Source organism: Coenobita brevimanus, chromosome 99, assembly GCF_032717465.1.
Source record: "Coenobita brevimanus isolate Jiangsu-jjx chromosome 99, ASM3271746v2, whole genome shotgun sequence".
Lineage (NCBI taxonomy): Eukaryota > Metazoa > Arthropoda > Malacostraca > Decapoda > Coenobitidae > Coenobita > Coenobita brevimanus.
Genome location: NC_137052.1, coordinates 15,479,727 through 15,506,071, shown reverse-complemented (window position 1 = coordinate 15,506,071; position 26,345 = coordinate 15,479,727). Strand labels below are relative to the sequence as shown.

At 41.6% G+C, this 26,345-nt stretch overlaps 1 protein-coding gene across 1 annotated transcript in view; it reads right to left on the bottom strand.

The window, feature by feature from the left end:
• The window catches only part of Mocs1 (Molybdenum cofactor synthesis 1), a 266,841-nt gene that overhangs the window by 19,268 nt on the left and 221,228 nt on the right, over positions 1 to 26,345 (bottom strand). The window contains exons 9-10 of the mRNA XM_080283926.1: positions 21,538 to 21,623; positions 5,648 to 5,695 (exon numbers count right to left, since the gene is read on the bottom strand). Coding sequence (XP_080140052.1) covers positions 5,648 to 5,695; positions 21,538 to 21,623 — 134 coding nt within the window. The remainder of the gene's footprint in view (positions 1 to 5,647; positions 5,696 to 21,537; positions 21,624 to 26,345) is intronic.

Here is a 26,345-nt window from a genome sequence, read left to right as displayed (position 1 = left end):
AGGAGGTCAAGTATGTTAGAGCTCTCTCCAAGGTGGTCTAGGATATGGGCAGGGTGCTGTAGAAGCTGCTCTAGGTCATTAAGGATAGAGAAGATGTAGGCTTGTTCACCAGGTGGATCAGTTAAAGGAGAGGAGAGCCAAAGGTGGTGGTGAACATTGAAATCTCCTAAAATGGAGATTTCAGAGAAAGGAGAAATGGACAGAATGTGTTCCATCGTAGAAGTAAGATAGTCGAAGAATTTTTGATAGTCAGTAGAATTAGGGGATAAGTAAACAGCACAGATATATTTAGTCAGAGAATGACAGGAAAGCCGAAGCCAGAGTGTAGAAATTCAGAAGAATCGAGTTCAGGAAACGAGAGCAAGATAAGTCGTTGCGTATACAGTAGAAGTCCGATTTTTTGGCATCTATGGGACCAGGCAAGTGCCGAAATATCAAAATTGCCGAATTATCGAAAATCCTACCCACTCAGTACCTTATATGTTTCGGTGAACACTATCATCATTCTCATATCATTACAAATGTGTTTGGAGAGAGTACTGTATACTGTTTGATACTGTACAATACTGTAATGAATACAGTACTATACATGAATATGAAAAATATAGAAATTAGTGAACATACTGTATATAAATGTAATGGTACAGTAGGCCTACAAGTTCACATGCACTTACCTAAACTTATAGTAGGTTCCTTATTTACATATGTACAATAGAAGGGGTTGATTGGACTCTGCTACTGCTGGAAGAAGTCCCCAGCAGTAGAGGGTCCTGCAACAGGCTCTAAGGACTCTTCTCCCTGTTGCTGCGGCAGTAGAGCTTGAGGTTCAGAGACTGCTGTTGGTGATGGAGAGGAGGGAGCAGAGGAGCTTACGTTAAACTCATCCATAATCTGTTTCCTACTCATGCCAGCCTCTAATTTTTTCAACAGCTCAATTTTCCGAGCAATAGTCAACATCTTATGTGTACGCTTCTTGCTAACACCAGTTAACTTTCCACACGTGGAGGCCATTTTCAAAGCACGCAGAAGATGTTTATACTGTTCACAACACACGGCTGGTCCACTCAGGTGTTACAAAGCTCCTGTCTGATGTTACGGTGCTTACAGCACACTCGAATAGTAATTTCAGAGGTATTTCGGTACGAAGTTCACAAAGCACACAGAGGAATCAAGAGAAGTAGCCAGCAGCACGGCAACAACTCGGAAGAATGGCGGAAGAATGGCGAAACAGATTCTCTTTCCCATGCTAGACTCACTACATGTTTGTCCTCTCTTTATGCTATAGGAGGAAGAGCTAGCCTCTGAGCTTCATGGCAGTGGTAGACTCGTTCCATCACTTTCACTATCTCACTCACTAAGGCGGGCAAAGGCGGGTAGCTAGCTGGCGAGCCTCATGGAGAATTTCAAAACTGACGAAAAAAATTGGAGAATCTGCCGAACGATCGGAGATTTTCGTAAATGGGACTATTTCTCAAAACTGCCGAAATGTCAGATTTGCCGGGGAATTGGATGCCGAAATATTGGACTTTTACTGTATATACACAACAGCCACCTTTGGCTTTGAAATGAGTATAGAGAAAGTAGGAGGATACAGAAAAGGGTTTGCTGTCTGTTGCCTCAGACAGCTGAGTCTCAGTTAGAAAGAGAAGGTGAGGTTTAGAGGAGGAGAGGTGGTGCTCAACAGAGCGAAAGTTAGAGGAAAGGCCGCGAATGTTGCAGAAATGAAGAAGTGAGTCAGACAGTGGTTCCAGGCAGCTCAAGTCATCACTGGGAGAGGGGCGGAAGGTGGGGGCATTTATGGTCCCCCCCCCCTGGGGACTCTGAGGCTGAGTGTTCAGATGCCATGATTTTTTTTTGAATTTTGGAAAAGGAAGTGTAGTGTGTACTGTGCATGTAGTATGGTGTAGATAGAGAAATTTGTATTGGAGAGCATGCTGGCCTACTGTCTGTATAACTGAGACACTTAAAAAGTTCAGCAAAGGGGGATGGTCAGGAACTAGTCCTGAGGGCTGATGAAACGGGAGCTCCAGCACTCCCTGTCATGAGCTTTCCATCCACCTCGGGGGTACTGCTCTGCTCAACTGGTGCTACAGTCTACTCCTCTGAGGAGAATTGTAAACCGCGGCATTCAATTTGAAAATCGCGACCCAACAACCAATCAACACCTGTCCCTGGTGGCAAGTGTGCATACTAATGCCTCCATGTTGTTGTTGTTCTTCCCGCCAACCCGCACACTACAGACCATTGCCGTGGAGTACGAGAGCTACCTGCCTTTTTTTTTTTTGTGCACTTTCCCCTCCACCTCCTACCTTCCATGGCCCCTCCCGAACCCCCGATGAAGCGCTTTAAGCAGTATGGCATCAAGAAGCAGCCGCTGTTGCCGTACAGTCAATGTTTGGAGCTCATTAGTCGTGTTGAGAAGGGAGAGAAGTTTTCAAGGCTGGTGAAAGAATTTGGGAAGAACGAGTCGACCATAGAGAAGATCTACAAAAACAGGGAGAAAGTGAAGAAGTGCGTCAAAGCTTACGGGACTGGGTTCATTGATGGCCGGGTACGGTGCAGAGATGAGGCAGTAATTTGGACAGAAGGATGTCTGGAGATGTTCGTCCTGAGGCAGGCAAGGAAGAATACTCAGGTCGACGGTTCAGTCATCAGGGAGAAGGCTGAGTTTTCACAAACTGGCAAGTTAGCGGCTCTGTATCAACCCCCCTAAGCCCTTCCATTGCTAGCCATGGGTGGTTGTCTAACTTTCTGACAAGGAAGCACCTGAAGAATGTGCACACGACAGGAGAGAGAGCGTCTGCTGACATGGCCGTGGCAGAGGACTTTCCAACCATCCTCCAGGTAGTTTTGAAGGAGGGGGGTTATACAGCAGAAACTGTTTTCAACATGGACGAGACTGGACTCCAGTGGAAAAAGCTGCCTAGCACCACATACATCCCACATCAACACCGAAAGGCCTGGGGAAGGAAGCTCGACAAGGGGCGCTACACAGTCATTTTTTGTACCAACGCCAAGGGAACATTCAAGATGAAGCCTTTTGTAATTAATAAGACAAGAAAACTCCGCGCTTTCCGCAACCTCGAAGACATGGACCAATCAGGGATGTATTGGCGTCAGCAGGCTAAGGCATGAGCTACTACAGGCTTAGTCGTGGACTGGTTTGACAGATTTGTTGAGGATGCGAAGGCTCATTGCATGCGTGTTAAAGTGCCGTTCAAAGTGTTGCTGCTCATGGACAATGCTCCTGCTCACCCACAAGCCCTAACCTCATGTCACCCCAGCGTCAAAGTTATGTTCCTCCCACCCAACACCACCTCTCTTTTCCAGCCACTTGACCAGGAGATAATAGCGAATATGAAGCTTTTTTACACTCAGTTATTTTATCGCCAGTTTACCTCAGCTGTCACTGACGATGCACCGGACCGGCAGCTGCTGAGAGAGATCACGGCAGACAGCAGCGACAGTGAGACAGAAGTGGGTGTTGTTGAACCTGACCCCGGAGAAAGTCAGGAGGTGTTGTCTGTGTACCAGTTCTGGAGGAAATTTAACATCAAGGACTCTATCGATGCAGTACTAGAGGCTTGGGGCAAGCTTAATGTTGCAACGATTGCACGTGCCTGGCGCTTTCTCCTGCCTAACCTCACGAGTGACAACGCGACAACTCAGGAGTGTAGTGGACAACGTACAGGCTGTTCTTCAACTGGCTCGGAATCTGCCAGGCTGTGGTGAAGTGTCAGCTAGTGACATAATGGACGTGGTTACTGAGAATGTTGATGATGCTGAGACTGTCGTGGAGGCTGTTATACAAGACAACAAGCACTTTGAAAGGCAGAATAACCGTGAAGTGAGTGAAGTGAATGAGCAGGAACGTGGCGAGCCTTCTATGAAGGAGCTCAGTGATTTGCTTGTTTACGCAGACTTGGCCAAGGAGATTGTGAAATCCATTGAACGTGATGAGGAAAGCTGTAGTGAGAGCATTGGTTACCTAGAAAATGCTGTGCGTTTTTACAAGGAATTGCATAATAGCAGAGTTAATGAGAAACATCAGGAACTCATCACCCACTATTTTGCCAGAGTAAGGGCAGAAGCTGAGCCTGAACCACAGTCTGGCCCTTCACACACTGAAGACGTGGATGACATAGCATCTGTCATATCTAAGGCAGACTTTGAAGGCTTCCTGAGGGAGGCAGAGGAGCTGGAGAAGGGAGAACAGCATGAGGGAGCACTCCCACCTCATGCTGAGAGGTTCTAAGTTCTTCCCAACACCACCCCACTCCATTCACTTAAGCAATATCATCATAGGATTAAGGTGAGATCCCTTAACATTGCTTATTTCTATTAAATACAAGCACTGAATATTCCTAAATTTGTATGTTTGTGTTTGATGGTGCCTAGATAGGTGTAGGTAGGGTGCTGTGGGGGTTAGTTGGCCAAAGTCCAGACCCTAATCAATTTTTCACATAAGAGTTATCATTTATAAACCGCGGAATTTGTAAATCGAGGCAGTGGTCCAAACCCAAATTGCCGCGATTTACGAGGATTGAGTGTACATATATCCCTCCCTCCATACTCCTTGAAAGGAGAAGGTGGACTATAGAAGAAGGGCAACTTTAACCTGCAGTTAACTGAGTTCACACACAGATGAGCCTGGAATCACAAGATCAAGATATTATTAAGGGGGATATGTAGAAATGAACTAGTAAGGAAGAGATTCTGGGAAGCCTCCTTAACAGAGGGGAATAAGGCTTGTATTCCTGAGTGGCTTTGGATATAACACCTCAGTATCCTCTTCTATGTGCAGATGCAAATTATCAATATTACAGCAGACCCCCGCTACTGTATATCGAACTAACTGGGGGGAGATTGGTTTGATAAAGCTGAAAGTTTGATAAATCTGAGGGTCATCCCCCCCAGGTGGGAATTAAAAAACATGATTGAAAATGGGTGACTCTACACTGAGTGATAAGCCAAATGGTTTCCTGTACACCAGGTAACCATTTACTACGCTGGGTGGGGTGGTAACCACATAACCAGATTTTGGCACCTGGAGGTTTAGTGGGTAATTACAGCGCTCTAATCAGATTGACCCAGTGAAGGTTTATGTCCAAGGGGTGGTTGAGGCTTATTGCTCACGTAATGTCACTCAGGGATGAGTGAGGCTGGTCACTCTCACCTCAAATGTCAGGACCAACTTGCCATGCCCGGGGCTCCTATGGTCCTCATGGGGCAACGTAGGATTGGATGATGGATGGAAAATAAATGGCTGTATTTTAGTAATGTAAATGAATTTATTTCACATCCTTGTCATACACTTCTTCATGACTAGTACAGTATTACTACTGTATAATCTGTTATTACAACCCAGCAATCGTGATGGGGAGAGGGCAATTTCAGGCCAGGCTGGACTAAACAGGGTAGGAAACATGTGCTGAGCCCCATTTATCAAACCAAGTTTGTTATGGCTGACAGAAGTTTGGTGGCTTAGTGGTATTCGATAAATCTGAACTTTGTTATATCGATGTTCAATATAATGTGGGTCACTGCATCTTATTCTAAAACCTGCCATTATTATCATCATCCACCAATGTCTGAAGCTATTTACTGTTATGGTACATACGATTTTTTGTGCTGCTGAGTCACCCACCAATTAGAATCATTGGCCGATTCTTCAGCTTCCCCAGGACCTGCATACCTGTGTAAAAATACCATCATCATCATCCTCATAATCACTGTACTCTTTTTACTTTAACCTGACCAAAGTTCCCCAATGCTACTACCACCACTTGACTATGGTAAATACTGTAACTTAGTCTAAAACTTGGTCTAAGCTTTATATGCAAGTGACATCACCATCATCACTATCACTATACAGAAGACCCTTGTTTTACAATGAACCAGTATGCAATAAATCACTTATACAGTGACTAAAAAGTTACAACCTTTTTCAATATATATACTGAAACCTTTTTATTTATTTATTTATTTTTATTTTTTTAATGTGTCCAACTCTGGGCATAGGCTTCACAGCCTGCTCCCAAGGCCCAGTACTCCTCCTACATACCATACATCTCTACATGTCACCACTTCAGCACTAACACCCACCGTCCATACTAAATACATGCTAGGGATGTCTCATGCAGGACTGGTGTACTGGGAGCAGGGGTATTTTTACGACATGTCTGTGAGTCTTCTGGTAGATCAGTAAAGTCTGACTGTATGAAATTCAAATCCTTAAACTGTTCCCTGCCCCAGAGGGGATTCGAACTGTGGTCCAGTAGGACTGCAGGCCACCTCTCTACTGATTGAGTCACTGCCTCCCCCAAATTAGGGGGAAAAGACAGAGTTTATCTGACAGTTCGTTATATAAGATATCTGATAAGGACCTGCTGTACAGGCCCTAGGGTCAGTATGCTGTACTGTATATGAAAAATGATCTGGTAGGGACTCTATGTAAGACATGATATGTCAATAAATCAGTATTGTATGAATTTGGCCAGTTCTCCTGATATATACAGTAGGATCTCTGTGCAACATGAGACATGTTATGTAAAACCTTGTCCTGAAGTAAGTTCGTGCTAAAGTAAGACATATATTTACACGTAAAATAAGAGGTTAGCTTCTAGGAAAACTATATTTTTTCCTAAAAAATATACCGTAAAACACCATAACTTCGGACATTTTGGGAAAAAATGTAATAATTCAAGTTTACTGGAAGGGTGCAAGATTTGCAAAAAATAATGATATGGGTAGGTAGGGTAATCTTCAACGATTATTATGTATAAGTCCTATTAAACTAGCTTGAATATGTGTGGGTGAAAAAAATTTATGAATCAAATGGAAAAAGAATCGGCATTTTTTAACCCTGCAGAACTTTGTTCACACAGAACAAACAGTTTCAATGTAAGAACGTGATTAGTACGATTATATGTGGAAAAGTGTTGTAAGTACTGGGCAGTAAACTATTTTAAAATATATATAAGCATAATCTTGTTATGACTGTTTTAATGAATATTTCTTTAGTTTACAGAATAAATTCCTAACTTCGGACAGACAAATTACTTAAGCCAAATAAATTTCAGTACTACCAGTACTAAAGTTATTGCCAGTATGGTGCTACAGTATGGTGCCTTAACCAGTAATGAGTTTTATTTTGAAGAAAAAAGTGATACTATTTTTTTTAGTTACAGAATTTTATACTGGTAGTCAAAGAAGTTTTTGTACTAATGTACTATCCTTATGTGAAACTCCATTCATATATCTAATTATTGTCTGAATATTTCTAGCTGATGGTAAATTGCAATATCCCAATTTTATACACTAAGCTTTCATGAATAGCACATTATGAAGTGAAATATATTGTTAATTATATGAAATTTGTATCTCTATGATGCAGAATTTTTTTTTTTCTATTTCCCATTACAGTATTTTGATACTGAGGAATCTTCTGTTCAGTAATTCAATTTTCCCTTAGCTGGAAAAATACAGACTATAGGTGTCTGTGTGTGTGTATTTACCTAATTGTATTTACCTAATTGTGATATACAGGAAATGAGCTACACTCGTGGGATTCCGTCTTTGTTTCTCATTAACCCTTTAACCGCGGGTGTCATTCCAGAATGACATTGCAAAAACTGGACCAAACCGCGGGTGTCATTCTCGAATGTTTGTGAATATTTTGAATACCCCGCTTTTTTTCCGTGCGCCAATTGTTTCAAGGGAGAGTAGCTATTAAGTTCTTTCACTCCAGCCAACCCCCACCTCCCCCCCCCCTAGGGCCCCACCTCCCACCCCCTGGGCCCCCCACCCCACCCCGGACCAAACACGCATCAGTATCTGTCAGCTGTGTGAACGACAACACTGCTGATGTGGAAGTGAAGTGCAGGCAATTACGAAGCCTTTTACCTGCCTCAGTGAACACAGAGTGGGTGTTTATCGTATGTGCAGTGTTCATATATGTTTATAGTATTATTATCAGAATGAAGTTGCCATTTGGTAATGGTGTGTGAGCGAAAAATAGTGACTACAACACCGCTGATATGGCAGTGAAGTGCGGGCAATTACAGTGCCTTTTACCTGCCTCAGTGAACACAGAGTGGGTGTTTATCGTATGTGCAGTGTTCATATATGTTTATAGTATTATCATCAGAATGAGGTTGGCATTTGGTAATGGTGTGTGAGCGAAAAATAGTGATTACAACACCGCTGATATGGTAGTGAAGTGCGGGCAATTACAGTGCCTTTTACCTGCCTCTGTGAACACAGAGTGGGTGTTTATCGTATGTGCAGTGTTCATATATGTTTATAGTATTATTATCAGAATGAGGTTGGCATTTGGTAATGGTGTGTGAGCGAAAAATAGTGATTACAACACCGCTGATATGGCAGTGAAGTGCGGGCAATTACAGTGCCTTTTACCTGCCTCAGTGAACACAGAGTAGGTGTTTATCGTATGTGCAGTGTTCATATATGTTTATAGTATTATTATCAGAATGAGGTTGGCATTTGGTAATGGTGTGTGAGCGAAAAATAGTGATTACAACACCGCTGATATGGCAGTGAAGTGCGGGCAATTACAGTGCCTTTTACCTGCCTCAGTGAACACAGAGTGGGTGTTTATCGTATGTGCAGTGTTCATATATGTTTATAGTATTATTATCAGAATGAGGTTGGCATTTGGTAATGGTGTGTGAGCGAAAAATAGTGATTACAACACCGCTGATGTGGCAGTGAAGTGCGGGTAATGACAGTGCCTTTTACCTGCCTCAGTGAACACAGAGTGGGTGTTTATCGTAAGTGCAGTGTTTATATATGTTTATAGTATTATTATCAGAATGAGGTTGGCATTTGGTAATGGTGTATAAGCGAAGGTAATGGTGTGTGTGCGAAAAATAGTGATTTTAGATCGCTCACTTCTAATGGCACTGCCCATCCAGTGATAGTCAACGAAATCATGAAACCTACAGCATTGCAAAGCCGAAGGTTAGTACTTTCTAATGGTACCTTATTTTTCGCTCTAGATTTATTCTGTGCAGAGTTACTGAAAGTGACAGTGATATACAGTGATGCGACAGTGACGTGCTTTACCAATAATTGTATAATGGATAATGTAGTAATAAGGGATATTTTGCCTAGAAAAAAATGTAAATATTGGCCAGTATAATAAGTGATATTGTAATAAGAGAATCTGCGGCACTTGTGTAATTCTGCGGCACTTGTGTAATTCTGTGATGCGACAGTGATGCAATATAGTAATAAGTGCAGTGTAAATATAATGTATATTGCCCAGATTATATGTAAAATAATATTAGAAGTTAGAAATAATGAAAAGATCGCCCGAAACGTCAGTGAGCGGGTGACGCTGCAGTGAAGTGAGGCGCAGCCGCAGTGAAGTGCGGGCGCAGCCGCAGTGAAGTGCCTTTTACCTACCTCAGTGAACACAGAGTGGGTGTTTATCGTATGTGCAGTGTTCATATATGTTTATATTACTATTATCAGAGAGTGGTTGGCATTTGGTACTGGTGTGTGGGGCGTAAAATAGTGATTTTACACCCCTCACTTCTAATGGCTCTGCCCGTCCTGTGAAAGTCAACAAAGTCATGAAACCTACATCAATGGAAAGCTGAAGGTTAGTACTTTCTAATGGTACCTTATTTTTTTTCTCTAGCTTTATTCTGTGCAGAGTTATTAAGGTTTAAAGGTTTGTTTACATTTGGCTGAAACCCCCGCGGGAGAGGACAGTCAGACCAAAACAATACCCGCAGTTAAGGGGTTAAGTCAAATTTAGCTTTAAACTCGTTTAAGTTTTTAGACTGGACGATCTCTTTGTCCAGGCTATTCCGCAGGTCTATACATCTATAAGGAAAACTATATTTCTTTATATCCTTCAAGCAGCTTGGTTTCTTCAGTTTCCTTCTGTGTCCTCTTGTTACTCTCTTATCCCATAAAAACAGATCTTCTTTGTCAATTTTATCTATTCCCACCATGGTCCTGAACTGCAATCATGTCTCCTCCCTTTCTCCTTTCTTCTAAGGAAGGCAAATACAGCTTTTCCAACCTCTCTCTGTATGACAGATCTGCAAGACTGGGGATCATTTTGGTTGCTGTTCTTTGTATTCTCTCAGTCTTGTTTATATCTTTCTTTTTGTGTGGTGACCACACTACTGCTGCATATTCTAACCTGGGGCAAATCATGGCCACTATCAATTTTTTCATTATCTCCTCATCCACATAATGAAAAGCTACTCTTATATTAGTCAGGGGTTTATACGTCTCTCTAACTGCCTTGTTAATGTGTCTTTCAGGTGACAAACTGTCCTGGACCAGCACTCCCAAATCTTTCTCTTCTCTCACTTTTGTGATTGGTTCATTACCCATCAAATAATTCAATGATGGCCTCTTGGTACTTTTACCCATTTCCAATATTTTACATTTCTTTCCATTAAATTTCATTTCCCACATCCAGCTCCAATCGTGTGTGTGTGTGTTCCTAATTGTACCTAATTGTATCTTTACAGGAATGAGTCAAGCTCGTACTGTCCCGTGTCTTAAACCATATTTATCGTACATATCCTTAAATTTGTGAATTGTTTTGGCACACACTACAGTACTCGTCAGAAGTATTCAGTGTTCTCCGCCAGGTGCGCAATACTTATGGCCCAAAAAGAATCACCCATTTTGGGGGGTAAGAATTGAGCCACAAGTTTGAGCTCCGAGCATGACGTCACGGTAGCTTGAGGCCTTCCGACGCGCTGGTTGGTTCCCGCCTCAGTCGCCCACGGGCTGCCTGAGAGAGAGGAACTCCGCCGAGTGTCCCTCTCAAATTGCGCCATTTTTTACTGAGTGTCCCGCAGTGTTCTGGCCTTCACAACTTTGTTATGGCACCTACCCGTGAACTATCGAGTGAAATCATATCCCAGATCATTGCTCTAAAGGAGGCAGGCCACCAGACAAAGGAAATTAGTGAATTGGTTGGTGTGGCACGATCGACAGTGTGTCGTTGGTGTGCGCGGTTTCGGGAGGAAAACAGTGGTGCAGTTCCCACAAAGAAACCGTGGTCTGGTAGGCCTAGGAAAACTTCCCCCAAGGTCTGTTAATGTTTTAAAACGTGCAGTGGAGTTTAATCCTTGTGTGAGTGCAACGAAAATTAAGGAGAGCAACCCGGAAGTGTTTGGTGAGGTGTCAGTGAGAACAGTGTCTCGTAGGGTGCATGAGCTTGGTTACACAAGTCACAGGCCTGTGAAAAAGCCTCTTCTCACCAAGAGCCAGAGAATTCGTAGGCTTGCCTTTGCTAATAAATATCTAACCTGGGGTGAGGAGCAATGGTTGTCAGTGTTGTGGTCTGATGAGGCAACGTTTAGTGTTACCTGGAACAGAGGAGCACGTGTGTATCGACGAAAGGTAGTGACCCACTTGACCCACGGTATGTTGAAAGCACAGTTAAACATCCTGATTCACTCATGGTATGGGGTTCTCAGGGAAGGGTTTGGGGAAGCTTGTTGTACTTCCCAAGAACCTCAGAGTGAATCAGGATGTTTACCTGGAGCTTCTGTGTGATCATTTACCAGACTCCTTCGAGCTAACAGGTGCACGAGTGTTTCAGCAGGACGGTGCACCTGCTCACAAGGCCAAATCGGTCACCAATTGGCTTCGTGACTGCGAGGTATCATTCATGACAGACTGGCCAGGAAATAGCCCAGACCTCAACCCCATTGAAAACCTCTGGTACCTCGTAAAGAAGAGTCTCCAAGGGAAAGATGTGAGCTCTCTGCCTAAGTTGGAAGCCGCCATTCGTGACTCCTGGGACAAAATACCCCTCCAGCACCTCAGGAGCCTCGCCCTTTCACTTCCAAGACGTCTCAGGTCCGTGAAGAAACGTAAAGGCTACCCTACGAAGCACTAAAGGTAAATAAAATGCATTATTTATATGTTTTTTCAATGTTGAAAGGTTTGTTTCTCAGGAGGGACGCAGGGCGCTCTATACTTCTGACGAGCACTGTATTTCATTCGGTAGTGCATTCCATTGATCAATTGCTCTGTTTGGGAAACTGAATTTCCTTACGTCTTTATCACCTCTCTTCATAGGCAGTTTTTTGCAGTGTCCTCTTGCTGATGCTTCTCCATATGTTAAGTAATCATTTATGTCTATTTTCTCCTTCCCTGATATGTACTTATATAGCATTATCATGTCAGCTCTTTTCCTTCTCTCCTGTAGTGTTGGTAGATTCAGTTTATTTAGTCTTTCTTCGTAGCTTAGGTCCCTAAAGCTTGTAGCGGCCCTTTGAACTTTTTCAATCTTGTCTATATCCTTTATGAGATGAGGACTCCAGACTACTGATGCATATTCCAGGGTTGGCCTAATGAATGATGTTATTAGCCTTCTTAGCATGTCTTCATTTATGTATGTGAATGCTATTCTCATATTTGCAAGCAGTGTATACATGTTCCGTACCTTCTCGCTGATGTGGTCAGCCGGAGATAGTCTGTTATTGATAACCACACCTAGGTCTTTCTCTATTTCTGATGTGTATAGGGTTTTATTTCCTAACTTATAATCTCAATCAGGTCTTTTTCCACTTTTACCAAACTTGATTACATGACACTTGTCCACATTGAATTCCATTTGCTATGTATTACTCCATTCATGAAGTTAATTTAATTCTTCTTGTAGCTCTTTACAAGAGTCTGTGTTAGTAATTCTCCTTTGTATTTTTGCATCATCTGCAAACATATTCAGATAGCTCTCATTTCCAGTGTTACTGTTTATATCATTTATATACACTAAAAACATGATTGGTGCCACCACTGAACACTGTGGTACTCCACTAGTCACTTCTTTCCATGATGAGTAGTTTCCTCTTAGTACTGTCCTCATTTCTCTTTTTATGAGAAAGTCTTGCATCCAACAAAACAGTTTGCCTCGAATTCCTCCTTGATGGTACAGTTCCATAAAAGTCTTTGGTGTGGTACTGTGTCAAAAGCTTTTTTGAAATCTAAATAGATACTGTCCACCCATCCTTCCCTTTCCTGTATTGTGTTTGTTACTCTGTCATAGTAGCTCAACAGATTAGTAACACATGATTTTCCTTTTCTGAAACCAAACTGTCTTTCTGTTATCATACTGTGTTCTTCTAGATGATTTACCCAAGCTTTTCTTATAAGTTTTTCTAATACCTTGCTTACAACACTGGTCAGTGATACTGGTCGGCAGTTGAGTGGGTTTTGTCTATTTCCTTTCTTGAATAAGGGGACAATATTTGCTTTTTTCCAAATATCAGGTAGTTTAACTTGACTCAAGGATTTCTTGAAAATTAAAAATAATGGTTTAATTAACTCCTTTGCACATTCTCGTAATACCCAACATGAAATTTCATCAGGACCACTTGCTTTTCCTCTGTCTAATCTACTTAACTCCTCCTGTATTACTTTTTCTGCTATTTGCATATCTGGTAGTATGTGTGGACATGCGTGTTCCACATAGTCCCTCTCAAAATTTTTTTCTTCTGTAAAAACTAATTGGAAATTCTTATTTAATGCTTCACAAATATCTTTCTCTTGTGTATAAGTGATTCCCTCGTCCGTAATGGATTGTATTATATCTTTTACTTTGGTTTTGCTTCTGATGTAGCTGTAAAACAGCTGTGGTTGATCACTACTTTTATTTATTATATCCTCCTCAAACTGTTTTTGGGCTTCCCTCCTTATTCTTGTATAGTCGTTTCTTCCCTGTTTGTAATTATTATACGCCCTTTCACTATTGTGTCTTCTTTATCTATTCCACAACAAATCTCTTCTTTCTTTTGATTATTTACATTCTGTATTGTACCATTTCTGTATTTTCTTATCTGCTTCCTTGTGCTGTGGGATGTACTTCTAGACTCCTATTTCATAAAATTCACAAATATTTTTATAAACAGCATTTAAATCTTGTCCTCTAAGCTCATTTTCCCAATCAACTTCTAAGAAATACTTCTTCAGGTCTTGATAATTTCCCTTTTTATAGTTTAGGCTCTTTTTGTAACTGTCATTGCTGTTTACTATGTCATATGCTATCCTGAAGTTATAATTTAGTACTGCATGATCGCTTTTGCCGAGTGGAGGGTGATATATTAAACTGTCCATATCATTTTCTTGCCTAGTAAATATTAGATCTAGCACTGAAGGTACATCAAGTCCTCTTTTTCGGGTGGTTTCCCTCACATGTTGCATTAAGAAAAACTCTTGTACGAGATCCAGGAGCTTTTGGTCCCAACAGCTTTCTTGGCTATTTATATCTAGAGTATTCCAATTCGTTTTACCTGCATTCAAGTACTTGGGTAGTGTGATGAGTAAGGATGGAACTTTGGGGGATGAAGTACGTGAAAGGGTACAGCAGGGAAGGAAGGTTGTTGGTACTCTGAAAGCAGTGATGAGAAATAGGGAGGTGAGTATGAAAGTTAAGAAGCCACTGCATGACAGTATTGTGATCCCTTCCCTGACGTATGGAAGCGAGGCGTGGACCTTGCAAGAGGGGAACAATTCAAGAGTGAGAGCAGTGGAAATGAGTTACTTGAGAGGAGCATGTGGAGTGACATGGAGGGACAGGTTGATGAATGAAGAAGTGAAGGAACGTTGTGGGGTAGATGTGGATGTGGTTGAGAAGATTAGGAGAAATACACTGAGGTGGTTTGGACATGTGGAGAGAATGGAGAATGAAAGACTGACTAAGAGGGTGTATGTAGGTGAGGTGGAGGGAGGGAGAGGGAGGGGTAGACCAAGGATGAGGTGGAGGGATGGAATTGAGAGGTATATGAGGGAGGGGGGTGGCGAGTTGGGGGGAGGGTAGTCAAATGGTGGGTGACAGAGTGACTTGGAGGCGTTTTGTCTGCGGCCACCCTTTGCGGGATTAGGGCGTCGGGCTATAGACAGATAGATAGTATTCCAATTTATATTTGTATTGAAGTCCCCAGTTAGTATAATTCTTTCCGATTTCTCTTCCATTTTATGTAGTAATGATCTTATACTCTGAACTGTACTCTCTGCCAGGTCCTCACATTCATCTCTTTCCCATGTGTTTGATCTGGGTGGCATGTACAAATTGGCTACAATTACTTTACCTTCAGATGTGTCGATTTCTACTGCAATCAGTTCTACTTGTGATGGTATATCTAGTTTTATTTCCTTGACTTTTAGATTTTTCTTAGTTAATATTATAATTCCTCCTCCTTTTTTTAAATTTCTGTCTCTTCTCCATATATTGTATTCCTCTAAGTTTAGTATGTCATTGGATATCCTTGGTGTTAATTTTGTTTCAGTTAGGCATATTATTTGTGGTTCATTTTCTCTGACATAATCATTCATCTCTAGTAATTTAGATACCATTCCATCCACATTTGTGTACATCAACTTTATCATCTTGTCTATATACTTGTCATGACATGGTTCTACTACCTTCCTCCTTTTTATTCCATCCTGTTTGTGTACCACTTTCGTACCTGCAATCCTATTACTCTGTAAAAAAATTTCTTTTTCTCCTCTTCTGATCTTCCCTCATTTTTTGTTTTTGCTTCCTCCCTTTTCTCTTTCAGTAATTCCAGTTCCTCTTGTGTTAGGCATTTTTATCCATACATTTTTGAACTCCTCTTTTACCATAAGATTCTTTACATTTTTTAGTATCTCTTCCACAGTGTTTACACTCTGGAAAGTCACCTTTAGAGGTCTTGTCTTGCTTTTCTCATATTTCCCTAACCTTTTGTGTTCATCTATGTCTTTACTACAGATTTCCTCTGATACTTCTTTCAGTAAGCTCATTACATTTGCCATCTCCTTGTGAATTTAAGCTCATTACATTTGTCTCTTGTGATCTTGTTTTTTACTTCTTCCTCTTCTATACCAGTGATTACTATAGATTTGTTTATCTCTACTGAATCTCTGACTAACTTTGGATTGTTTTGGATTATTCTTTTCACTTCCTTTTTAATGCTTTTTTCTTCCACCCTTGTTTCTAAGTCTTTCTTTACTTTCACCATTTCAGCATACGTGGTTTCTACATCATTTTTGTAGCTTTGCACAGCTTCATTCACCTGTGTTATCTTCTCCTCAATATCACTGCTCTGGTCCATAAGACTGCTTGCTTGCCTAATTGTCTCTGTGTCATTTTTGAACTCTTCCATAACACTCTCGTGATTGACTGCTGTACTTGCCATTTCACTCACTTTCTTCCTAAGTGTACTCAATTCCACTGTTAGTTCACTGATGGTTGTGTCTTTCTTATTGGCCTCCCTTCCTAGTTTTTCTATCTCTTCCTTTTGCAAGTGCATTTGCTTCTTTTATTTCATCAACTTCATTTTTGAAAGCCAGTATATGTGTGTGTTTGTGTGTTTTACTAATGTGTGTACAAGACTAAAGTGTGTAGCTCATTAATACATTCCATGGTGCTTTCATAACATGTGCCTGTGTGTGCATGTGTCTGTTGATTTGTGTGCATGTTAGTGGGTGTGTGGGTGTCATTAGAACCAGTAGGAAGTGCTTAACATTATATTGTTATTTTGGTATGCATTTGTTGAGTCAGTGAGGTAGCTACTTGATAATTACGTGAAGTTTTGTTTAGGAATAAGAGGCCAGTTCCTCTTACAGTTTGGGGTATATGGAATGCATTTTTATATATTTTTTCATCTGAAAAAGTTTCTGAACAGTTCTTAGTTATATTTATGGCCAGAATACCTCAACAATGTGACATGATGCAACTTAATGTGATCTCAATTTTCGAGCTCAAAAAAGAAGATATTTTTGGATATTTCTCTACATATATGTATAACTCGGGTCGTGAGTGCTCAATATTTTTTTTACAGTTTTTAAAAACTTCTACAGTGTCCGAGGTTTGGACAGTGTGTCCAGCGATAAGTGCTATTAACCATTCTCATGTTTATAGGGCAAATACATGGATGCCCGAAGTTTGGAAGAGCTGTCCGAAGTTGAGAAATTTGTTCCTAACTTCGGAGACTTGAAAACGAAAAAAAAAAAAACACAAGTTTAACGTGGCTAATATTTTTTATTATATGGATTCAGCAGGTACTGTTCCTGGCTACCACGTGACACCAACAGGGATAAAATTGCACCAGTTTACACAGAATTATTCATCAAATCACATAAAAAATAGCCGAAGTTAGGGTGTTTTACGGTATATAAAGTTCAGTCATCATCAGTATTTCTGCTTTAGATGCATGCCACAGCATGTTTACATAGGATCTCACTGATTGGACACGTCAGTCCATCCTAACATAACATAAGTGAGAGGTTTTGCCCCTGAGACCCCCATACTTTTAACTATCAAAATTACCACTGAGCCTAATCTCGAAAGCCCCAATACCAACCGGGCAAAAATTTCTAATACAGTACCGGTATTGACACTCAACCTGTGAAAAACTGCCACCCAGGATCACACATATTTTGCTAGAAACTACTTTCAGTGCATTAAAAAAAAAAAAAAAAAAAAAAAAAAAAAAAGTGAAATAATTTTCTAAATAAAATGAAGGAAAAAATACAATGAAGTCATCAGCATGGTGGGACTACGTACAACTTCTATGGTAAAAACAAATGCAGTAATCCTAAATAATAAACATGTCAGCCAAGCAGTATGATTTGTACGGTGGTATAACTGAAAAGAAATGAACTCACATAATCATCCTATTTGTATGGCGGTATAACTGAAAAGAAATGAACTCACAGATTCATCTTACCTAACTTGTTATGTCAACACATAAAATCTTCACATACTGTGAAAGCCCACTTTTCTAGCCCCTGAGTTTGTCAGTTCATAAAAAAAAATCAGTTACAAAGCCCTTTTCACACTTGTTGCACTAAACTTGGAAACACGAATTTTACTGCTCTCACATCATTAACACCTTAAATTTTTTATGACTCTCCAACAAAAGGACTATCTACATCGTACTCGGCTCACTTTATTTGATTGTCCCACTTTGGATTGTCAAAATTTACTCTCGTTTTAAGCTCCCACACTACATACCACTTCATCCAATAATTTTACTTCTTGCTTAGGAGTAAATGTTTACTTGTGTTCTTAGCACTTTCAGGGTGCACAGAAACTGTAGCTAAAGTTAGTTTGGAACCATAAGCTCAGAGTTTTGAAGGAAAAAAAAAAAAAAAAATGCTCCTAGACATATTGACAGTCAACATAACAATGAGGAGGCAGGCAACTGCAGGAGGGAGGCAGTGGCTCAGTCAATAGAGAGGTGGCCTGCAGTCCTACCAGACCCAGGTCCAAATCCTGCTCGGGCAGGGAACAGTTTAAGTACAGTATTTGAATTTAATAAAATCAGACTTTACCAATCTACCAGAAGACCAGCCGACATGTCGTAAAAATACCCCCGCTAATACCAATACACCATTCCTGTATGAGACAGCCCTAGCATGTATTCAATATGGACGGTGCATGTTAGCACCGAAGTGGTGACATGCAGAGAGGTGTATGGTACGCAGGAGGACTACTGGGCCTTGAGAGCAGGCTGTGAAGCCTATGCCCAGAGTTGGAGGGGAAAAAAAAAAAATCTGACATGGATCACGTAGGTCAGCTTGGGTCAAGATGCCCTAGCAGTGACCGACAAAAGCACAAAGCATGAAGTGTAAACAAATGCAGCCATTTGGAAACTCAATACAGCAAATAAATGTACCCACTTCCCACATAGTTTCTCCCACACAAATGAGTGGTATTATCATCTATCTATCCATCCATCTATTGCCAGACGCCTCAATCCCGTTTGGGGTGGCCACAAACAAATCGCCTCCAAGTCGCCCTGTCCCCCGCCATTTCACTGCCCTGCTCCCAACTCACACCCCCCTCTCTCATATACCTCTCCACCCCATCCCTCCATCTCATCCTCGGCCTCCTCCTCCCTCTTCCCCCCTCCACCTCACTCAAATACACTCTCTTCGTTAGTCTTTCACCTTCCATCCTCTCCACATGGCCAAACCACCTCAGTGTGTTCCTCATAACGCTTCCTATCACATCCACATCAACACCACAACGCTCCTTTATATCCTCATTCGTCAGCCTGTCTCTCCATGTGACTCCACAGGCTCCTCTTAAATAACTCATTTCCACTGCTCTCACTCTTGACTTGTGTCCTTCCAACAACGTCCAAGCTTCACTTCCGTACGTTAGAGTTGGTATCACAATACTGTCATGTAGTAACTTTTTCACTTCCATGCTCACTTCCCTGTTTCTTATCACTGCTTTCAAAGAACCAGCAACCTTTCTTCCCTGCTGTACCCTTTCATGCACTTCACCCTCCAAACCTCCATCCTTACTCATCACACTACCCAAGTACTTAAATGTACTCACATTTTCCAATTCCTCACCATCCAACCTCGCTGTACATTCACTGACTTCACCTCTCTCAAAGACCATCACTTTACTCTTCCCTACATTCACCTTTAGATTTTGTTTCTCACACACACTCCCAAACTCATCCACCAAGCCTTGCAGCTCCCCTTCGTCTTCACTCAACAACTCAGTATCATCTGCAAACAACAGTACAGGGAGTTTCCAAACACTGTCCTCTCTCACCAGGGCCACTCCATCATCTACTACCCTACCTGATACTGAATAAAAAAAGGAGAGATTAAATTCATTCATTCACTATCTAATCCAGAGTTGCCCCATAAGGAGTGCAGAAGCCCGAGGCTAGGCAAGTTTGTCCTTACATTTAAGATGAGAGTGGCCAGCCTCATTCATGCCTGTGCACCACTATGTTAGCAATAAACCCCAGCCACCCCTTGGATATAAACCTGCAACAGCTCAATCCGACTGGAGCGTATTAATTACCCACTAAACAACCGGGCACTATAATTTGGTTATATGGATACCACCCATGCATAGTAAATCATTTCCTGGTGTACAGGAAACTGTTTGGCTTGTCACTCAATGCAGAGTCACCTATAGACAAAGGGAAAAGGTAAAAATGAAGGAAAGAATGACAGAAGAGGAAGGGATGACAGAAGGAAGGAGAGGAAGGGATGACAGAAGTAAGGAAGAGAGGAAAGAGCAGGCACCCAAGAGCAGCACTACATCAAGTGAGAGGATGGTAAGTGCTTGTGCTATTGTAAGATCACTGCTTCACTTTGTCTTATATTGTGACTAATAGATCAACTGGCAATACAGAACTAAAGCTGGTCCTCATTTCAAAATCTAATAATGAAAAGATGAGGAAATACCAAGTCTGGGTTTGATATTTAACAAATTTGTCCAGTTGGTTGCCAGATAAGCTCCCTAAACCAGACCTTGGTTCAATGTACAGTAAAATCTAGTTGTCAGGGTCAAGGGGTCCATTTTATTCAGTATAAATGGGTCCATTAAAGTAAGGTCTCCCTGTACTTTCGCATTTATACTGTACTTATAAGATCATTATGATCCCATATAAAGCCTCAATGGTAAATGTATGATTGCTATTTTTGCTTATGCAATTGCTGACATGCAAGCTTAGTTATTTGTTTGTTCCAAGGTGTCCTTTGAACTCGATCACTGTTGGGTGTGTTAGCGTCAGTGATGGAAGGGTAGTGTGGTGTTGGAGTTCAAGCAGCAAGTAAAGTGCAGTTAAGTGAAATACTGTAACTACACAGGTGAGCTGCAAACCTGCTTTAGCATTTGCTGGGTGGGTGACCCTTTGCCAAAAATGTACTGCCATATACCTCATGCTATAATTGACTTGATATATGATCAATTGTTATGTAATGGATTTTTTTTTAAAGGCGTATCCTCATTATAAAACAAGGACATACTGTACTTTTTATTAGTTTGATCTAACTTGGCCTGACACTGTAATATTATGTTCCTTTTCACTTTAATTTGGCTTAAAACTGCCATCTCTTCATTCTGAATGCAAAGCTCCTAGGAGATTAATCCTATAAAGCTACTACTTTCACCTTAACCTGACCCAGATTTTCATCTTTTCTAGCATATTTCATGTGGCTCAATGGTAGATAAAGATAATGTTACAGCTCTACATCCTTTCCATTGCATTTTTCATAACTGGCATCATAGTTTGGTGTTAGTCTGATGCTAAAGCTCAGTATTTATGAAGTATGGATAGCAATTTTAGGCAAAGTTGGTGTACAAAGGGTATAACCCCCCCCCCAAAAAAAAAAAAGCTATGGGAACAATGCAGAGCCACAGCACTGTCTTTTTCTCTACTACTGAACTCCAACATCAGGGTACACAAGAATGTGATGCTGGTAAAAAAAGAACTGCTACGACAAGGATGTAGAATTGCAGCAGTCTTTTTCTGTTACCGTACTGAGTTGGGTAAGCTAAGCTGCAAAAGGATAAAAATCTGGTGCAAGTTAAGTGAAAGAACCCCAGGCTCATCAGGATGCAAAAGCAAGTGGACTGCACGCTGAAGATGACCTTCTGCAGTCCACCATTCTCTGTTCAGAGGGTAGGTAGGGGACTTGGGAATGTTTGTTTAATCAGGAAACTCCACCCCTAGGTCATATTGGTGCCACCATGTGAAGGTGTCCCTCTCCAACACATCCATACTGTACCTGCATGTCGCTTCTTCTTTCGACCAACAGCAGCACCAATGATATTTAACAGTTCTTCATCAGAGCATCCACTCCGTATGGCATCCCTATGGAAAAGAAAAAAATACATTAAGTCTGTAAATACAGGGTGGTCCATACTCGTTTATAATACACCCCAGCTCTCATGAGTTGTGGGGACAGCTCACTATGCTGGTGTGGGGCACAGACATATTGGTTGCTTCATGAAATTACTGATCATCACGCAATTTCTGGCAGAAAAAAAAAAGACATTATGCAAGGTAGGCACTGGTACACTGAATGACTGACAACCATCTTCATCCTCCTACTATACACCATCCTCCTTTAGAGGGACTGGAAAGAAGTTGAGGGACATTTGTAAAACCAGGCAGTGGAGTCACCTAGTTATATTGGTGGCACCATGTGAAGGGGTCCCTCTCCAGTAAATTAGTGTTAATCTATCTCTTTATAGCCAGCAACCATAATACTGGAAATGGTGTCCAAAAATGAAATGCCTTCATGCCACCTGTCCTTTGCCATCAGGCTATCCTCTCTCCAACTTACACCCACTTCTCCCATAATACAGTACAGAATATGATTGATTTCATGCATTGATTCAGACAAAATCTTGTCCATTATTACAACCCAATATAGCAGCCAAAACATGGGTAAATTATATTAAATCAGAATGTCTTAATCTTCATCATCACATGTGGATGCTGAACTTGTGGTAGCCTGTCAGCCTGCCAAAACAGTGCACCTCATGCGACACCAGTATTATTCCAGTCAATGGTAAAGCTATATCTTCTGTGTTAGTGTGTTAATAATGACAGTGCAGTACTTTTGCTTTGTCTCTTGCAGTAGTGTTGAACCTCGATTTAACATGAAACAGAGGCCATGAGAGTTCACTTAAAATTGATGTTGCACTAAATAGAAGTGTTGCTTAATAAAAATGATTAAGGGTTTTCGATACAGTACCACTCTCATCACTCATGATGTTAATTTCCCACATCTTGTCTTGACTGATATCTTCAATTTGATGTGAGACCAATTCTTCTCTGGTGCCTCATTACCAATAAACATTTTCTCATTCATTCCTTCACTCATCATTCAATCCTACATTGCCCCATGCAGTGCATAGACCCCTGGGGCTAGGCAAGTTGGTCCTGACATTTAAGATGAGAGTGACCAGCCTCACTCATCCCTGCGAGGCACTACGTGAGCAATAAACCCTAACCACCCCTTGGATATAAACCTTCACCAGCTCAATCCGATTGGAGTGCCGTAATTACCCACTAAACCACCAGGTGCCAAATTTGGTTATTTGGTTACCACCCAGCATAGTAATTGGTTTCCTGGTGTACAGGAAACCATTTGGCTTGTCGCTCAGTGTAGAGACACCTACAGGCAGAAGGAAGAGAAAAGAATGAAGGAAAGAAAGACAGAAGAGGATGGAAGTAAAGAAGGATGGAGGAGAGGAAGGGTATTTTCCTTAATAATAATTAAATAAATAAATTAATTAATTAATAAAAATCCACTAACAAACAAACAAAATGAACACTCAGTTGACTGGCATATGCTCTTATCTAGGAAATCCCACTTCATCCTTATCATTCACTATGCATATGCACAAACCTGTAAATACCTACATAAAAAATATGCAAAACGTAATTCATGTAAAGGTACACTGAACAGATACGAAGCAATGATGACTGTAAGCTTTACAGCTGGAGTCTGTAACAGCAGGGTTATTTAGGAATAGGGCATGCAGCTGTCTTTGCCCTCTTTTCTTCCTGTCACTATTTCATCACCATCTTTATGCTTGTTTCTCAATATCCAAAATTAACAATGCATTAATTGATTAGATTTTAATAAAACATCGGCTGTAGCACCAGCCGATCAGGGTGGTACTCCCGAGGAGAATCGGAATGCTTGTAATAGGGAAAGCTGCAGCTCCTGTTTCACTAGCTTTTTTTTTTTTTTTTTTTTTTTTTTTTTAAATAACAGAACGGAGGAAGGAAAAACAAATGGAGAAAAAAAAATACTCCATACACCAGATTACTGGTGTCCTCTGTTCATAAAATATCTGTAAGAATTAGACTTGAACAGTTGTAGGTTGAAATTTGGAGGAAAACAACTCTGGGGAAGCGAGTTCCAGAGAGATGCAGTTCGGGGAATGAAAGAATTCTGATAGGCAGAAGTTCTGCAATGTGGTTGAGTGACATTCCAGTCATGAGCGCTACCAGATGCCCGTGTAGCACGAGGGAAGGCATGGAGAGGTGGCACCATGGACGCAACTTCGTCTGAGCATTTGCCAAAAAAATATCTGTAAAATAATGCAAGGGAGGCAACATTCCTTCTTACTTGCAGGGGAGCTACCTAACTATCTCCCTTTGCTGACCTTTTCAGTGTGACACTAACATGGACAGTAGGCCAGAATACTCTCACTAACATTTCCTCTAACTATCTCATACACTACACCACATGCGCTTTACATATCACACAACGTATCCCAGTACAGTACTTACAGGGGTTGATGCCAGCAAGGGCATATTGCCAAAAAACTTTGCCCCCGCTACCTAGTGGGGGAACTTTTGAGGGGAGGCGTGATGAGGGCTCCACCAGCATAGATTGTGGGGCCTGGGTGAGACGGGGCTCGAACCTGTGCTAGAGGGTACAGGGCATTGCAGTTCCCAGGCTGGCACTTCCACCCAATAGTGAGGGGCCTGAACCTGGGAGTAGCGCGCAAGGAGGCTGCCCTATCAATAGGTGCATAATGGTGGGGCAGTTACAGAGCCAAGGCACACTTGGAGGGTGTCCCTGTAGCTGTCCTGGCAGGGTGCCCCAAGACCACTACCATAGCCACTGGACAAGGCTGGTGGGCTAGGGGTCCCAGATCTATTGCCTGGACTTGGGACTGTGCAGTTGGTGGGGCCTGTGGCATGTCTCTCCCCTTTATTATTTTTACTGATTATGACCAAGTTAAAGAATGAAATTCAAAACAAGCCTGAGGATACTAAATCACCCAGGGGGATCAGAGTGGCATCATGGAAAGTGGGAAGTTTGAGGGGTAGTGCAGGGGAAGTGGTTGGGACATTGAGTAGGAGATGGGTGGATGTGGGATGTGTGCAAGAAGTCTGGTGTAGGGGTGGATCAGCCAGAAAAATTGCTGGGAGGGATTGTTATTGTAAGTTGTTTTGGCAGGGTAGGACAGACAGATATGGTGGTGTGGGTGTGTTGGTTGGGGAGAAATGGGTGGAATATGTCATGAATGTTATTAGTAAAAGTGTTCAGTTGGAAAATGGTTGTTTTTATCTCGGTGTATGATCCACAGGCAGGCTTGGATGAGGTAGAGAAGGGTAGATTTGGGATGTAGTAAGTGGTATGGGGGACGTGAGATTGTAGTTTTGGGAGGGGATTTAAATGGTCATGTATGTGAAGCAGCTGAAGGATATGAAGGAGTACATGGGGGATGTGAATATGGTACAAGATATGAGGAAGGGAAAAGGACACTTGAGTTTGAGAAGGCAATGAACATGATTGTGTGCAACATACATTTTAGGAAAACAGAGAGTAGGCTGAAACATACGAGTCAGGGGGAAACAGCAGCCAGATAGGCTATTTTCTAGTCACGAGGGCTGAAAGGACGTTAGTGAGTGATGTTAACGTTACAGGGAGTGAGGAGTGAGGAGTGTGTGCCACAACACAAGTTATTGACATGCGACACGGTGCTTAAGGAGCACTGATGAAAACAAGAACTATGTACCTACCAGGAAAATATGGAAACTGAAAAACCAAGCAGTAGGGGATGCCCTCTATAGAGTGATGAAGAGTGGTGGCTGAACAGGGAGACGTTGACAGGAGTGTTAACAAGCAGTACAGAGCCCTCAAGGGCAACCTTTACAGAGTTACTGATTCAGTACGTGGATGGACAAGAGGCCCACCAAGACATAACGTAACTTGGTGGTGGGACGGGGGTGTAGAAGCTGCAGTTAAGGAGAAAAGAAGGCTTTTCTGGGAATGGAAGGAGTGGTAACCGAGAGGAATACTTGGGTGCCAAGCGTAGGCCTAGAAAAGAGGTTTACAGGGCATAGTCTGAGTCACAGAGACTTTTACTTGATAATCTAAATCATGTGGAAGGGAAAAATATGACATTTAAGGTGGCAAATCAGATGAACAGGTAGAATTGGGATATCACAGGTGTGCAGTGTGTGAAAAATGATGAAGGAAGGGTAGTGGTGAATAGTGGGGATAGTAACACTTTGGCCCGCCCGGTGCGCAAGGCCCGCGCCACCCCAGACTTGGCCGAGCATTGTCAGGACACGCATAGTTCCTCGCACATGTTTATACTCTTTTCTTATTTCTGACCTTATTTTTCACTCTATATTATTCAATTTGGTCTTACATTGTTCGCAATAGATTTTTCCATAAGGGTATACGCATATCAGTTTGAAGAGAATACAGTAATACCCAAATATATGATACCCCTAGATGCGATACCCCAGCTTAATGATGGGGGTAGAAATACAGTACCACCATGTCCCGCCTAACGATGGCCAAACCCCAGTTTAATGATGGGTTTTTATTTATCGGTTTTACCGATTTTGATGATATTTTGGACTAAAATTGTGTTTAGGTTGATTTATAAACAGTGTTTAGACTTAGATTAATGTGTTATAGCCATATGCATGGTGAACATTGTCATTTTGGGGTACAGTTTACAAATTTTGATTTTTTCCAGACTTATATATATTTGATGATTTTCATATTTCATTTCTTGGTTTTAGTGAGTTATTTACAGATGTTAGGCT